Source organism: Rissa tridactyla, chromosome 2 (assembly GCF_028500815.1).
Source record: "Rissa tridactyla isolate bRisTri1 chromosome 2, bRisTri1.patW.cur.20221130, whole genome shotgun sequence".
Classification (NCBI taxonomy): domain Eukaryota; kingdom Metazoa; phylum Chordata; class Aves; order Charadriiformes; family Laridae; genus Rissa; species Rissa tridactyla.
In genome coordinates this window covers 16,779,590-16,794,766 of record NC_071467.1, presented here as the reverse complement: position 1 = coordinate 16,794,766, position 15,177 = coordinate 16,779,590, and the positions used below count along the sequence as shown (strand labels likewise).

Genomic DNA, 15,177 nt, shown 5'->3' with positions numbered 1-15,177 from the left:
GGGTTTTCTTCTTTCTAATATCAGATTAATACAAATAGATATAGATCACTAGAGAATATTACTAAACATATTTTAAAATCTGGTTTAGCTTTAAAATCTGGGGAGGAGAGCGCACAGAGAGCGGCCGCTCTGCAAGATGGAATCGCCCCTGTCTTCTGCAATGGGCAGCGCGTATCTTCCCAATCAGTGTCACCGACAGGTGTAAAACGCTCTCATACTAGGAAAATAATATTCACTGAACTGCCACCAAAGGTATGTTTAACATATTATTCCTCTCCGAATCAAAATAAATTGTTTCTCCAAAAGAAGCCTTTGGGTGCTGGGCGAGAGAGAAGAGGTGTGTGGGGGAAATGAAACCAAAAAAAAAAAAAGAAAAAGGATAAAGCATCTCAAAATGCCCATGGGAAAAAAAAATAAATAAAAATCAGAAAACAGTTTAAGTTACCGTAACCTGAAATGCACCAGCCATCACAAAGAGCAATTGGAGAAATCCAGCAGAGCTCAGCAGGAAAGATTTTTAATAACAGATTGAAAAACAAGAATAAAAATAACTGCATCAACAGGGCCTTTCTTCCTCAGGCCACAAGCCCGTTTTTACTTGAATTTTAAAAAAATGGCAGTTTGGCCACTAAAACCAATCCAGAACATTATTAAAAGTTAAAAGCTACCAATTACTTCTGTCTGTTCTTTTAAAGCAAAGTTTGGCATTACGTCAGTTGGTTTAAAGAAAACAAGAAAGAGAGAGAGAAAGAAGGAGAGAAAGTTTCCTGCTTGTATAAATTAAACCACCAGGGAAGGTGTCTAGCCACTTGTAAAGCATTTATTACAGGTTTTTAAAGGGCTAGTAACATTTTAAAAATTAAATATTTTAAAATAAATTTAAGGGAAAAAAAGGGGGATGTGAGTCTGGAAAGAAAGCAGACTTACGAGAAATTAAACGTGCGTGAACTGCAGCTAAGGAAAGTAAAAATTACTATTAGGACTAAACCTTGTGATTCAAAATAATTCCATTTTCAAGGCAGAAATAATCTTACTGTAGCTGCTGTACTTGCACGCATCCCCTACAAGCATGGAAAAGTTCCACTGAACTTTACGGGATGGAACCAACTGGGTTCTGTAGGACCTTCCTAGGGAAGTGCCACTCGTGGCAGCTATGCAGCTTAATGAACAATATTCTCTCTATAGTTTTTCCAAACCCACGTACAGAGATCTGCAGGAGGAGTAAGATTATGTAGTTAATGCGGCAAGACTGTAATAAAAATCACTGATAGAAAGATTAGCAATTTCTATTAAATTTTAGATGTATTCTCCACCGGTGCTGTTATTCTTAAATTTTAAAGAACCACTTTAAAGGTACTAGAAAATAAGAAACCAATAGCACAGAACATGAAGAAAAAACATAGACAGCTATTAAACAAAGTTTCTTACACGCAGCTATGCCAGTTCACCTAAATCACAGTCTTCTAAACCCCATGACGCCAAATCAGAGACTCCTCTGACTCCGGACGACACATCAAGTGGAATGGTGTTCGGTTGTGCAACGCTTTTGGGGTGTGACAAAATGTCCACTGGGGACTTAAAATCGAGATCATGGTAGTTACTCTCCCATCGCTCCCCGTTTCATTTGGAGCCTTGGTGCGCACGAAAAGAAGTCAGAATAAGGCGCCACCGCTTTTCCTCCCCCCTGCGCTCCTCTGCCCCAGCAGCATTTCTTGCGTTCTGGGCACGTATACAACTGGCTACGGAGCTGCCTTCTCGAAGGCCCTTTATTGATTAGGTGCAAAGCAACATCAAGAAGTGAATAATACGCATAATCTGAAAAATGTAGTTACATGTCTTGCCTTTGTAAACGTTCGCTATTTAATGGTGTAATTGTGCTTTAATCCTTCATATCGTCTGATATAACTCATTATGTGTTTTCCTTTTAATTAGCAAACACACAATCCAAAAAAAGCAAAGCCCAGAAAGCCTGTACGTACCATAAAAGCCGAAGCAAAAATAGGCTTAAAGTAATCAAATATTCTTTCTTTGGATGCAGGCTTATCTTTTTAAAGTCAGAAGAGAACTTCATTGGCACAGGGTGGGAAAAAGAACTCCATAATTCATGACAGAACCAAGAAAAAAAAAGTTCTTCTTCTCCAGGAGGACTGGAAAGGGCACTTTTATTTATCTTCTGGACAGACAAAAATAGTAGAACCTAGACCAGATATGCTGTAATTAATGTATCCAAAGGTCAACAGGCAATGGTATTTATACAATAGATGGGTGCAGACTACGCTGGTTATAGTATTAATCACCAGTATTTGAAAATAGCATTGTTTTCATACTAGGTAAACTAGATAAACTTTAGAAAGTTTCAGAAACAAAAAAGAAACTTTTTTTCCCCCCTTTTTTTTTTTCCCCCCCTCCTCATACCTGCCTGCTATTCTTTTTAACCAATTGCTTTTTAACTCGTGAGTTGTAATATTTGGGACAAAAATGCCCAAGTTTATAGTCGCCCAGGACTGCCAAAACCAGACCCAGACTACCTCACTAGTTGTGTTGAGGGAACTAAATTAAGCAAGGGCAAACACCAACTGGAAAGTTGTCAGTTTACTGAATGAATGGCTTCATTTTACACACCAGTTAGAATATCTTAATCAGAATATATTTCTGTTCAAGGCCAATACTTTTACTACCAGGTGGCAGTTTGTTTTAACTGAAACTGTATTAAAAACGTAATTTCTTTCCACTTTACTTTCACCTAACAAAAAGGGTTGTGAGATTCCCAGCCTGTCATGTTCAAAAATATTTAACCATAAACTTTCTCACAATGTTATATTTGGTGTTACCCACAAACCTTTATTAAAGCGATACTGCCAGTGTGGCTGCAGTTAAGATCTGAGAATGTTTCTATTAAGATTATTACATTAAAATATTGTCAAGAGTTCGTAAGAGACATAAATATTCATACACGTACGCCCCCCCAAACTTAGAAGGAAAGCTCCACAAAAAAGAAAAATTTAAATACATACCCAAAGTTGCCTGTTTGTAATTAAAATTTTGGGTTTTTCCTAAACGTCTTTGCTAATTTTTTAACTCTTTCACCTGTAATGTAAACTAGTTTTGTTTCAAAGCAACTGCCTGATAAAGTGCTAAAAGAGGTAATTCGCATGAACAGAAAGTAATTAGTCATTGTTTGCACAATGCTTTGAAAATATAAAACCCTATGTGTCAAGTAGCATTAAAATATAATATAATTGAAATACAGAGATTTAACAAGCAACCATTGCATCTCACAGACACTCCACTCCACACAGAGGAATTAGTACTACGCTGTTATTAATGCACAATCGCGATAAGTGAATAACAATATTCTTCACACGCAGCCAGAGCATGCATGGTAATAGCGTGTACTATGAAAGTTTACTACGATCGATAAGACAACACATGATAGAAAAATCATCCTGCTAGGGATTCATAAAATAATACTGAATTTACTCGATCACCGATAAAAACATAAGGCAACCCACAAAGCTACCGTATAAATTATGCTAAAAATGCATTAAAAATATAAGAGGATAACCTGGCTGGATCGTAAGTGTTTGATGCCCAAAGAAGTCTCAGATGTCTGAAGTTGTCATTTACATTTTTTTTTCCTTTATTAACATTACCATGAAATAAAGTAAAAAATAAAGCCATACTCTCACATGCAAAGATTGCCCAGTGTTATTTAGAGTCTGTTTTAGAGGATCACAGGCAAAACATGTAAACTTAAAAGCTGATGCAACTTTGCCCTTTACTTACTTTGCTGTGACTACGTATATGCAAAGTTTTAAACAGAGAAAAGTTATTATATGTAACAAAAAAAAAAGCGATAATCAGACAGAACAGGGTGGATTATGAACTGACTGCTCTTCTCCTATCTAATCTCTCTTGCTCTTAAAAAGGTGAAGCAGACTTCTGTTGCCACAAACAGCCTGAGAATTAACTTGTATATAGGCACTGATGCACTACTGAACTCCAGCGTTATTGATTCTATGTGGCAAAACTCAAGCAGGTATACATTTTTCAAAAGGAAAAAAGAAAAAGTATTTTCTTTCTTTTTCCCCCCCCACCCTCTACAGAGAAAGGTTCCACTTGTTTGGTTTGACCATGTTATTAACAAACTTTCATTCAGTGGTTAAAAAAGAAAAAAAAAAAAAAATCTTTCAAAGTGTTGATATCATTTCCAGACAGTCTTGTCAGCATCACAATTTACAGGAAATAGTTGATGTTCTCAAACAAACCCTGTATTTACTCATAGACCCAGAGTACTTAACAAAAAAAAAAATCCTCACTCTTTTGGAGGGCTTTTTTTAAATGTCACTCTGGTGGAATATCTGAGCGAGCTGTCTAACCTAACACACGTATTGTGAACATGAGGCAAACACAAACTGCAGTTCAGAAGACTACTGTAACTTTTATTCTTATTTTGTCCACGTCAGGAACTGGCTCTTACCACTACTTTCCTTTGCTGCCCCTTGCATTTTTAACTCTGGCAGGCTTTTCTAAATGTTCAACTTTTCCTAAAACCAACAGGAAAGTAACATGATGCCACCAACATCCATAGGATCCAGTGGCGCAGTTGAAGAAGCCTGCCTGAATGGCAAAGAACTTCGATGGTTCTTCGAGAAACTTACTGAACTCGACTAAATAAAACCTGAAGCGTATTAAATTATTGTTTGTTTCAATCAACATTCAATAGGAGCTGCATGCTGTAAAAGCAGCGAGGGCAGCATAGTCCGTATAAGAGCTTACGCTCTCTTTTACTAGAAGCTATTTGCCCCATGGGGTGGCTTTGTCGCCTGGGTCCCCCCAGTGTGCTGAGGTCCCCTGGCCCCAGCCTTGCCAGGAGAGGTACTGGCACCGGCGGAGGAAGGAGCGATGGAGGGGAGACGTCTCTCCACTTCAAACTCAAACTCATCCTTCTCCCCACAGTGCACTTGAGGAGTTTGCCATTTGCAGATACAAAATACAACCGAATGTGTAAAAAAAAAAAAAAATAAAATAAAAGAGGCTTAGCGGGCCCCACTAGAAACCGCGTAGGAGTGCCGGGATGTCTGAGCGCCTTGATTTGCAGCAGATAAACAAAGCCCCCCCAAAAAAAAAATTTCAGGCCCCCCTAGGAAGCCGCTTTCGTCCCAGGGCAGCGGGGCGGGTGGCAGCACCCCGGGCCCGACCCTGCCCCTGCCCCTGCCCCTGCCCCTGCCCCGGCCCGGCGGCCGCTCGCCACCTTCCCCCCCCCCAACCCCCGCCCGCCTCCCGCCCGGGCCACCACCGCGGAGCGCCCATCGCCGCGCAGCCCCTCCGTCCCCGGCCTCGCCTCCATTCATTCCTCCCTTCCGAAAAGCAAACAGGCGGGTAACTCCAGCGGGGAGCAGCCCCCCGCCGGCAGCCCCCGAGGACGAGGGAATTGGGGGGGGGCGTGGGGGGAGTGAGACGCTGCACAAAGTTGTGTCAGGCAGGGGAGAGCCCAGCGTGGGGACGCGGCGCTGAGAGCAGAGCTTCGCCTTTAAGAGGGAAAAGTTTTACGTCTGTCTGCGCTCCGATTTCAAAAAAAACAAAACAAAACAAAACACAAAAAAAAAAAAATCAGTACCACCATGTCGCCTTTTCCCCCGGTGTGACCGGGAGGGACCCCGAACCCCCCTCCCGGCGCAGCACAGCTCCGCACCCGGCCTCCCCCGGTGTGTCCCCGCGCAAGGAGGAGGAAAAGAAAAAAAAAAGAAAAAAAAAAAGAAAAAAAGTTTTTCCCAAACTTACTACTCTTCATGATGGTGTCTCTGTGCCCCGCTTGTCATGATCCCCATTAAAACTTCCAGCAGCGGCAGGAGCGGCAGGACTGTGCGACTGCAGCTCATCGGATGCAAACCCTCTTTGCTCGTCTTCTACTTCCACCCCCCGCGAATCCCTTCCCCTCCCCCCGGAGCGCCCCGGTGCCGGGGAATCGGCGGCCGCGGAGATAAGGCGCGGAGAGGCGCGGAGGGGAGGGCAGAGCCGCACCAGCCCGCGGCCGCCGCCGCCACCGCTCCCCTCCCCGCCTCCGGGCCAGGGGGCTGCTCCCCCTGCCCGCCGCCGCCGCTGAACTTGACCCTCCCGACTCCAGCGGGGCTACCGCGGTTTTGAAGTCGCCAATTTCCAGCCATCACACATGGCTTTGACCCACCGACGGGGGGAAGGCGGGGGGGGGGGGGGCGCGGGAAGAAGCGGGGGGGTGATGCACCAAAAAAAGCCTGTGAAATCCGAGCAGCTCCCTGTGATTATGCCCACCCCCCGCTTTTGTTGTTGATTTTTTTATTTTTTGGGGGGGGGGGGGTGTTTTTGGGGAGGGGGGTGCGCTGCCCCCCCCCCACCCCCCAACCACACACACATACATACATAGACACACACCCCCGGGCACACGCCGCGGGCGCCGCGCCCCCGCCCCGCTCCGCGTCCCCCCCCCCCCCCCCCCTCCGCCGCGCCGCCCCCTCCCGGCCCGCCGGCCGCGGCGCCCTCCCCGCCGCCGGGCCGCCCCCGCCCGCGCCCCCCCGCGCCTTACCTGTTGATTAACCGTCAGCAACAGCCCCGGCAGCCTGGAAGATGGTGGAGCCGCGGCGTGAGCCATGAACCGTCTCCTGCTGCCGGCGGAGTTGGCCGCGGATTATGTGGCGGTGGCCGGGAAAGGGGGGGTTGGCGGGGGGGGCGGGGGGCCGCGGCGCCGCTGCCTCCCCCCTCGGCCCCGCTCGGCGGGGAGGGGGCGACGGGCCCGCCGGCCGCCGGCGGGCGGTGCGGTGCGGGGGCGGGGGCGGGGGCGCGGCGGGGCGGGGGGCGCGGGCCGGGGCACGGCGCGGCGGGGCCCCCGCCGGCGGCGAGGCGGCGGCCTGGGGAGCGCGGGGCGGCCGGGCGCGTTATCAGGACTGTTATCGCTTGTCAGGACCTCCGTCTCCCCGCATTACGTCAGTTTCAAGACACCAACACTATTAATATCAAAGGAGCCTTCGCGGAGGAAAGCGCCACCCCAGACGGAGCGCCCTTAAAGAGACAGTGCAGGCGGCCCCGCCGCCCGGCCCGCGCCGCCCCCCCGCCTCCGCCCGCCGCGACGCGACGCGGCCTCCGCCGCCGGGCCACGGCCGCGGGACTTGCGCGGCCCGAGCCCCGGCCGAGCGGAGGCCGCGCACGGGAGCGCGTCGCCCCCGCGGCCGTGGGGACTCGGGGTGTGTGTGGCGGCGGGGGGGGATGTTGGCGGAGGGATGGCCCCGCAGGCCACGGCCGCGGCCCGGGGTGGCTCCGCTGTCAGCGGGACAGGCCGCCGTCCTGCGGGATTTAACACAAAATAGGATGGAGGGACCCGCCGCGGCAATAGCTGCCTCCCTCGGGAGAGCCGGGCGCTGCGCGGGGAGCGGAGCGCTGCGCGGGGAGATGTGGGTTTAGCGGCATCTCTGGCCCCTTCACACACACCCCCAGCCCCGTCTCTGTGCGGGTGTTGGGGCGGACGGACAGACATCTCCCAGGTTTTTGGGGTGGATGTGCCCCGTTGCTGCCTGCTCTTTGGTACCCATCGCAGGTTGGTCCCAAGCTGCTCCCAGAAAAACGCCTCACAACTTTTCCTGCTTGTGCAGAACCTTTTCACTTCAAAATAGGAATTGCCAGAAGTCTGTATGTTAATGTAAAAACACTCTCCAAGGAGAAGCAGTACATAAAAGGTTCCTCTGAAAGGGTTTTAAAATCCCAAATATAGTAGGCGTTAAAAACTATGTAAACATTTGTTGGGCATTTGGACACAATTTTTCTGTAGTTAGGTGACTTTATATGGCGTGGTTTTCCTCCCATGCAAGTCGTTTTAAACCAATTTCACGTTAAAATAGATGTATTTTGGTTGCTTGCAACTACTAACACGTTATTCGAGGGAGAAGCTGGAAAAGAGTTAAATCATTACAGTGCAGGAGATGAAGCCGCTTCCCCCCAAATGTTTGAAATGACATAACTTTTTCCTTACAATTTTATTCTCAAATACACGGTGAAATGTAAAGCGTAAAATCTTCAGAGATACATGCTGACGCAAATGAAACCCTACTGTAAAACGTATGGCGTTTGCAGCCCTCTCGCCAAACTTAAACATTCTTCATGTATGTTTAGTATAATCCACTGGCAGATTTGTAAAGTAATTGCTCATGTAAATCACACGAGTAACACATTTCCCCCTTAAGTTCTTTTGTAGGATTGTCTGATAAAGCACTTTATGAATAAAAAAGCAATAATTCACGCACAAGAGGTGAACTTGTCATGTTGAAAATGGAAGGTAAAATCTAGTCGCGGGATGAGGCACACAGTAGGATCCCCGAGACGGGGAGAGGAGAACTGACAGATTATGTGTGGGACTCCCTCTGCACCCGCCAGCAGAACACGAGTTCGGAGCAGCAGAGATGTTTATATATGGAATGCGAAGGAAAGGAATATCAGAATTTAAAGTTTGTTCCAAAGTCTGCCTCGCTACTTCAGTACCGGGGCCATGCTCGGTAGCACCTCACTAATACGCGCGCAGAGAACCTTTCCTGACTTCGCAAACCTTTGCTTTTTCTCAAGCTGCAAAATGCCATGGCTGAATCGCAGTCAACGAGACAAACCACTTTCACAGATTTTAGTGAATGCAGAATTCTGAAAAGCAGATATTGTTCCCCCATTTGCACCGACTCAAACATGTTCTTCTCTGCAATTTAGGTTTTTATTATTGTTGCTGAGTATGTCAGCCCCGAGTGAGTGTTCACTTGGCAGATGTCTTGCCTGTGAAGGGTTAAAATCAGCAGGTATTTTGTCTGATGACTTGGCTAAGCATCTTACAAGCAGGACTTGAGTGGAAAATATTTAAACAAGGGTTGTTCCCCTTTGCTTCTCTGCTCTAGTGAGACTTATTAATGTCTTTTTATTTTAAACCAGGAAATGATGCCCCCCACACCTTAAATCCCAGCCGGTTCGTATGTGTGGCTGCAGCTTTCCCAGATTTTATTCGCGTTATGACAGACAAACCGTGAAGAAGATCGATGACAATGAAAGCGCGGGTTTCAACACTTGTAAACCTTGATAACAAACACACCTTTTGTTCACCTGTGGAACAATATTAGAGAGACGTATTTTTAAAAGACAGGAGCCTCCCTGTGCGTGTGCTTTTAAAATGAAACCGCAAAAGCTGTTCATAAGCAAAGATGAGAAGGACAAAATATGTCTTCGTAGCTTCAAGTAGACAACTCTAATGAAATACTGTATCTCTCAGAAAAAGTTTGTTACCGTATCTTTATAAAAAATGCTTGCATGATACATTCTGCATTTCAAGTTAAAATAAAGCAGATCAAGAAGACGTCAATATCAATCTGTTTATATTCACCACAAAAGAGCTGTAGAGAACTTAATAAAGGCAAAAATATTTTCATAAACTTTTTTCAGGCAAATTATTTATTTATGAAATAATTTACAAAGAAAATTTTTACCTCATGGCTTAGATACATTGCATATGCTTGTGATTGACACAATATGTTTGGGCTCAAAGGCCCGTATAGCCTTTTTTTTTCCTTCTTTTTTTTTTTTTTTTTTTATCCTAGCAGGAATATTTCAAAACAACCAACTAATTCATGAAGTCATACAGTAATTGTTTGACAGTTGTTTCTAATATAGAAAAATAAGTTATGTATATTGTTTTCATTCAAATATTTGTTGATTTGTTGTTAGAATCCTTTGACATTGACACGCCACAAATTGCATTAGGAGAAATATTGGAGATTTATTTTCATTTATTATCTTCCGCTGTCAAACATTTGCAAAACCACTTAAAGCAAGTTTTATTTCACTTTATTCGAAACTCACGTTCTGCATGATAGTAGGTGGTTGTTGAAATACCAAGTCCAGCTTTCTGCAATAGATAAGAGCTGCGGAAATGAAGGAAAAGCAGCAAAGCGAGAAGTCGCAGGGAAAGTGCTGCTTTCACCGAGGGGCATGAACAAAGTAACTTCTAAATAATCCTCCATTTTTTTTTTTTACACTCAGGCACATTCTCCATTGAGGGAGAATACAGAGGCCAGTCACAGTTGCTTCTTGAAGGAGAACAGTATAACAGTCATTGTTTATCAAGATGACATAACATGCCATTTATGCCCTTATTGTTTAATGCAGTTTCTCTTTTCTTGTAGTTTACTCAGCGTAGATACAAAGAGGGATTAACAGTTAAGCATAAGCATACTTGTTTTACAATTTCAGCCTTTTAGTGCATAACTTACTTACTTAAAGTACTAGAGCCTATAATCACAATGATTTTACCTGATGGAACATGCATTTCAGAAATATAATCCAACTGTTTACCCTAACACGTCATAAATTGCAATTCTTTACAAAAACCTCAGAGATTGACATCCATTGCTCTTAAATGCCTGCTGCTTTAGCACACATCATCAAGAAAGTATTTCTGTATTATTCTCCCTCCAGTTGGTAGTATATCACATGAATTCTAAAGACCGTTTTCTTATACCGTCTTCAATAATGAGCGTTTTGAGGAGCATTTAGTTATGTGTCTGAGGCACTCCCGTGTGAGTTTCTTGGGAATATAAACACGGCAACTTGCAGGATTTCTGCAGACCCACTTCTTTTCCTTGCACAACTTTTGTCACATGAAATCATCGGGAAACTTTTGTTCCCTTTCTTACACCCTGCGCAGAGTCAAGTTTCTGAACTTCAAGTTGTGCGCCAAAGGCAAAAAAACTACTGCCGATTTTCAAAGAAATGGGACCGGGGACCCTAACGATGTGGTTGAAATGTCTCTGAAAAGAGATTATGCGTCGTGATAGACAGGGCAGCGCTGAGAACAGCCAATGAAACAGCATGCAACAGAAGAGCTAATACCATGGCATCATCCCAGATTCAACAGATGTTTTCTAGGGGGATTGGATATCTGGTAATGGGAAATGGAACCTTTCTCTTCTATGTCACTGGTTTTAACACAGGCCAGTAGTGATGGAAAGTCAATAATATCCCATGCTTGTTTGGTAGCTTTCTCCACTGCGTGGTAGTAAAATGTCCTCCCGACCGTAGCGCGGCTGGCCGGGGCTCCCCAGCACCCCGGTGACACTGCTGGCAAAAGGGCCTTGCACAAAAAAATGCCTGGAAACCCTCATCCCTCCGAGCGGTCTCCCGGGAAGGGATGAGGAACACCGACTGGGCACAGACTGCTCCTGCTAATGGCGTGTCTGCAGATAGTTAAATAACTCTGGCAGCCGCAAAAGATAATTTATCACTTTACGCTATCGTAAAATCTACTAGAAAATTAAAAATGCTAAAACACCAGACTCCCTGAAATCATTTACATGCAGGAATCCACATAATTGTATAGATTTTGATCTTAAAAATGCTATGTAAAAGGCATTCATCCAAAGCTCTGAAAAACCTCACATGCACATACACATACATATGGAGTAATATATAATGAGCGTCTCCCAACAAATATCAATAAAAGAGGTGGCAGCGTTTCTTCCCGCATCTCAACTTCACGTTCAGCAAATCAAAACAACCTGAGCCCCCTGTCCTATCGTCACCCTCTGCCAGATAGAGCCACTGCCTCTCCCTGCCACAGTTCCATAGTCATTTTCCTTCCAGCATTTCCAGCATTTCTGGGCAGGTTAATCTGGGATGGTTCAAAGTGCATTGAAGTCAACAGAAAAAAAGCTATACACGAGTTTAGTAATCTTTACATTCGGTCCTATATGCAGATACTTTTTAGACTTATTCCTAAAGTTCGTTGCTATGAAATTGCGGTGTTCTGGACATAACAATATTAGAACTCACTACAGTATCTTCTAATATAAAGGAACAGTTGTGTACTATTGAGGTGTTTGGCTCAGAACGAGTTTTCTTTCATTTGATTTCTTGTAAATGCTTTTTTTCTTTTCCATTTATGACTTCTCACTGTGCTCAAATCTTTATTTTAATGTGACAGACTACAAGTAACATGTTTTTATTGCGGAAAAGATTTATTTACATAGATACTGATGCGAGGTCTCAGATTAAGTTTAGGAAAAGGAAATATCTTTCATTCGTATATATATGTATATATATATATTTCACTTTGCAAAAAAAGTGCAGTTTCCATTCCACTGTGAACATCAAATCCATACCCACAATATATGGCCCAGGAGGTGCAATAAAAGTACCTGGGAGTCTCAGACACACAATGCATTGGTAAAATTACCAAGATACTGTCACTATTTCCAATTACAAGTGGAGGGAAAGTCACACAATGAAGGTAATCACGGCAACGTAACACATGGTCTTTAGTGGTCTCTACCAGCCTCCTATGAAGCTCTTTCAAGCACAAACACAAGGACACGCAAATAACTTCATTCAACCAAACTAATATATCTAACTTTCAAAGCACACAATGCTTTGTGTAAGGAAGGGCTTGACCTTAATCCGGCCTTATCCACTCTATCATGAACAAGTCCATCTTGCAAAGACATGATCTTATGAACCACTGCGTGCCAGGAGTGATTACTAATAGGCAAAAATTTCCCTTGCCTCCTGAACTTGGACTGGAGGATTTTTAGAGCAAAAGGAAGAAAGGTCAGCGTGTTCACAGAATCAAGAGAATCACAGAATGACTGAGGCTGGAAGGGACCTCTGGTGGTCATCTTGCCCAACCCCCCTGCTCAAGAAGGGCCACCAACAGCCAGTTGCTCAGGACCCAGTTCCTCCATTTGGAGACTTCATAGTTCTCCAGTAGTCTACTCAACTGCTATAACTTGCTCCTGAACTGAAACAACTCGAAGGAGCTTTCTAATGTGAGTAAGAGCGCCCTGACCTGCTTTCTGTCTGACCTCTGCATAAGAATAAACACACATCCACAAGTCTGAAATTTAAATATGATACCTCTTGTAATGCTTAGTCTTTGAAAACAGGTAACCTAAGAAGAATGCCACCTTGGTTAACACTAAGGCTTGTTGACACCAAGATTAATATAAAACACATCCTTTAGTTGTGAAATGGCAGTGCCACCGTCTTTGTTGAAAAACATGAAACAACTGTAAGCATCCTTTAAACTTATTCAAGAGCTTGCTTAATTCTCCTCGGTGGTTATCAGTCTTGAAAGAGGATTGCTCTTCCTTTTGGGAAGAGCACATCAACCTACACAAGTGGCAGCAGCCTTAGGTCATTTAAACCTCCTTTCTGTTCATACCTCTCACTCTTCAGGAGCTGGATCACGTGCCCATACACAAGGTTTTACTGAGCACAGCATGAATCAGGCAAAAATAATGCTGATGGATCAGCGTTCGTTTAGACTTGGGATCTTGATGTGGTGAAGTGCAGATCATGACCCAGAAAACACGTGTGTCCTTGTCTACTGCAATGCCTGGACAAACTGATCCCACAGAGGGCAAAAAATACTCTTTACTACTACTTTTTTTCCCCCCTCCTTCCTGACTCCACTGCTTTTATCTCCTTTCATTGCTCACATAAAACAGACAGTTACCTTATGACATACTAAAATATTTATGTGTTAGACTTCTTATTTAACAATGGCCAGAAATACCCTTAATAGGCTGGTGAAAAACCTGGATAGTTTTGGCAATTTTGCTGTATATGTTATATTATGTTTTTCCACTCGGTGTACACATCAATGGAACAAAAAAAAAACCCAAACCAAAACAAAAAAACAACTCAAACCAAGTAACTCATCCCTGACCAATCCCTTCCCCCTTAGTGCTTTAACATTGCAAAATAGACTGATATTATTGACATTAATATACACATTGAACTGAGGATCATTAGCTGTTTTAACTAAAGGAAATAAAGCTATGAACTACACTATGACTAACATAAGAAAGAGTCACTCATACAGTGACTTGTAAATAGAACATTTGTGATTAATAGCTTTATATTTGTGGAAAGAGGCATCTTTTTGAATGACTGTTGTGTAGGGTATGGGCAGAAAACAATTTGGACTATTTAGGAATCAAAGCACTAAAAACAAATACAGAGAATTTGAAAGAGATATCTAAGAAAGGGCTATGTGACCTTCATGAGCCCTTAGTCACAGAAGCCAGAATGGCTTGCACATAGGAAGCATCCCTGGAGGTAATTGTACTGGTGCCCTATTTCTTCTTGTCAGAGACAGCCCAACTAGCCATCCAGAGATGCAGCGAGCGAGCTACACACTGTGATGCAAATTCAGATGAGTAAATTCAGTGCACTGAAAAATGAACCCCTGGCTTTTGGTGAATGCAGGTGACGCGACAGAGTGAATCCCAACCATCAATGGGGTGTGTGTTCTCAGGAGCAGGCATGGAGGAAAGAGAGTGACACCTTGGAAAGTCTAGAAAAAGCCCCCTTTTTGGAATTCTGCACGTCACTTTTTGATTCGACTTTCGCAGGCCTAGCTGAGGGTGTGAACCAAAAGAAGGGACCCAAGTATGAAAACTGAAGTGCCTGCCTGAAATAAGCTATGAAGGGTAGCTTTTAGGGAGACGTGTACACCTAAGTTGCTAATAATGACAAGCAGCCCAATGAGGCTGTCAAGCAGAGAGAAGTAACCAAAAGGATGCATCAGAGAAAGTAGCATCTCCCCTATAGCAACCTTCAAGTATCATTCAGACTCTTGAAGAGATGTGTTTTAACATGATCTGTGGAAGGAGAAAGTCCTTTTTTCCCTTCCTCCCTAATGCCATTATTGGAGATGTGCAAGCTTTAGAAGAAAAAAAGGCTACTTGGGAAGGGCTCATGCATAGCAAATTTGTTTTCCCCCTTCCCCATCAACTCTGTAATTACAACCATTCAGACAAAGCTGGTTTTCCCAGTAGGACTGGCTGAAAACGCACTTCATTTACATGACCTAATTGGGCTTTTTTAGCCAAGGTTTTTCTATGCACTGACACTAGGACTAGGTACTTAACATTGAAAAGTACATTATTGTGGTATTGAAGTTAAGGATTTCATTACTTTGAAGTTAGAAAATTCAGAATGAAGGTGTCTCCTTTAACATTAGTGCTTCAGTAGTGTGTATATGCATAAGAATTATATTGGTAATTATATTGGCCCCAAACAGTTAAGAGATTGCAAATTAAACAAGCAGTAATTTTATATTCTTCTTTCTCTAGGAAAGAAATACAAAGGGATTTAGATATTTACGTAGATGTAGATGCA

The 15,177-nt window shown here is 44.0% G+C and overlaps 1 protein-coding gene across 7 annotated transcripts in view; it reads right to left on the bottom strand.

Moving 5' to 3' along the window:
- Positions 1 to 6,699, bottom strand: part of TRPS1 (transcriptional repressor GATA binding 1) — a 218,374-nt gene extending 211,675 nt beyond the window's left edge. For 3 of the 7 annotated variants that reach the window (XM_054190520.1, XM_054190526.1, XM_054190527.1), the window contains exon 1: positions 6,563 to 6,699. Coding sequence is in view for 1 of the 7 variants with exons in the window: in XM_054190524.1 (XP_054046499.1) it covers positions 5,785 to 5,794 (10 nt within the window). In the remaining 6 variants the exon portion in view is untranslated. Of the gene's footprint in view, positions 1 to 5,784; positions 5,925 to 6,562 lie in introns of those variants that run through there. The other 4 variants (XM_054190522.1, XM_054190523.1, XM_054190525.1 and 1 more) reach the window with 3 other exon arrangements.
- Positions 6,700 to 15,177: the final 8,478 nt, after the last annotated feature.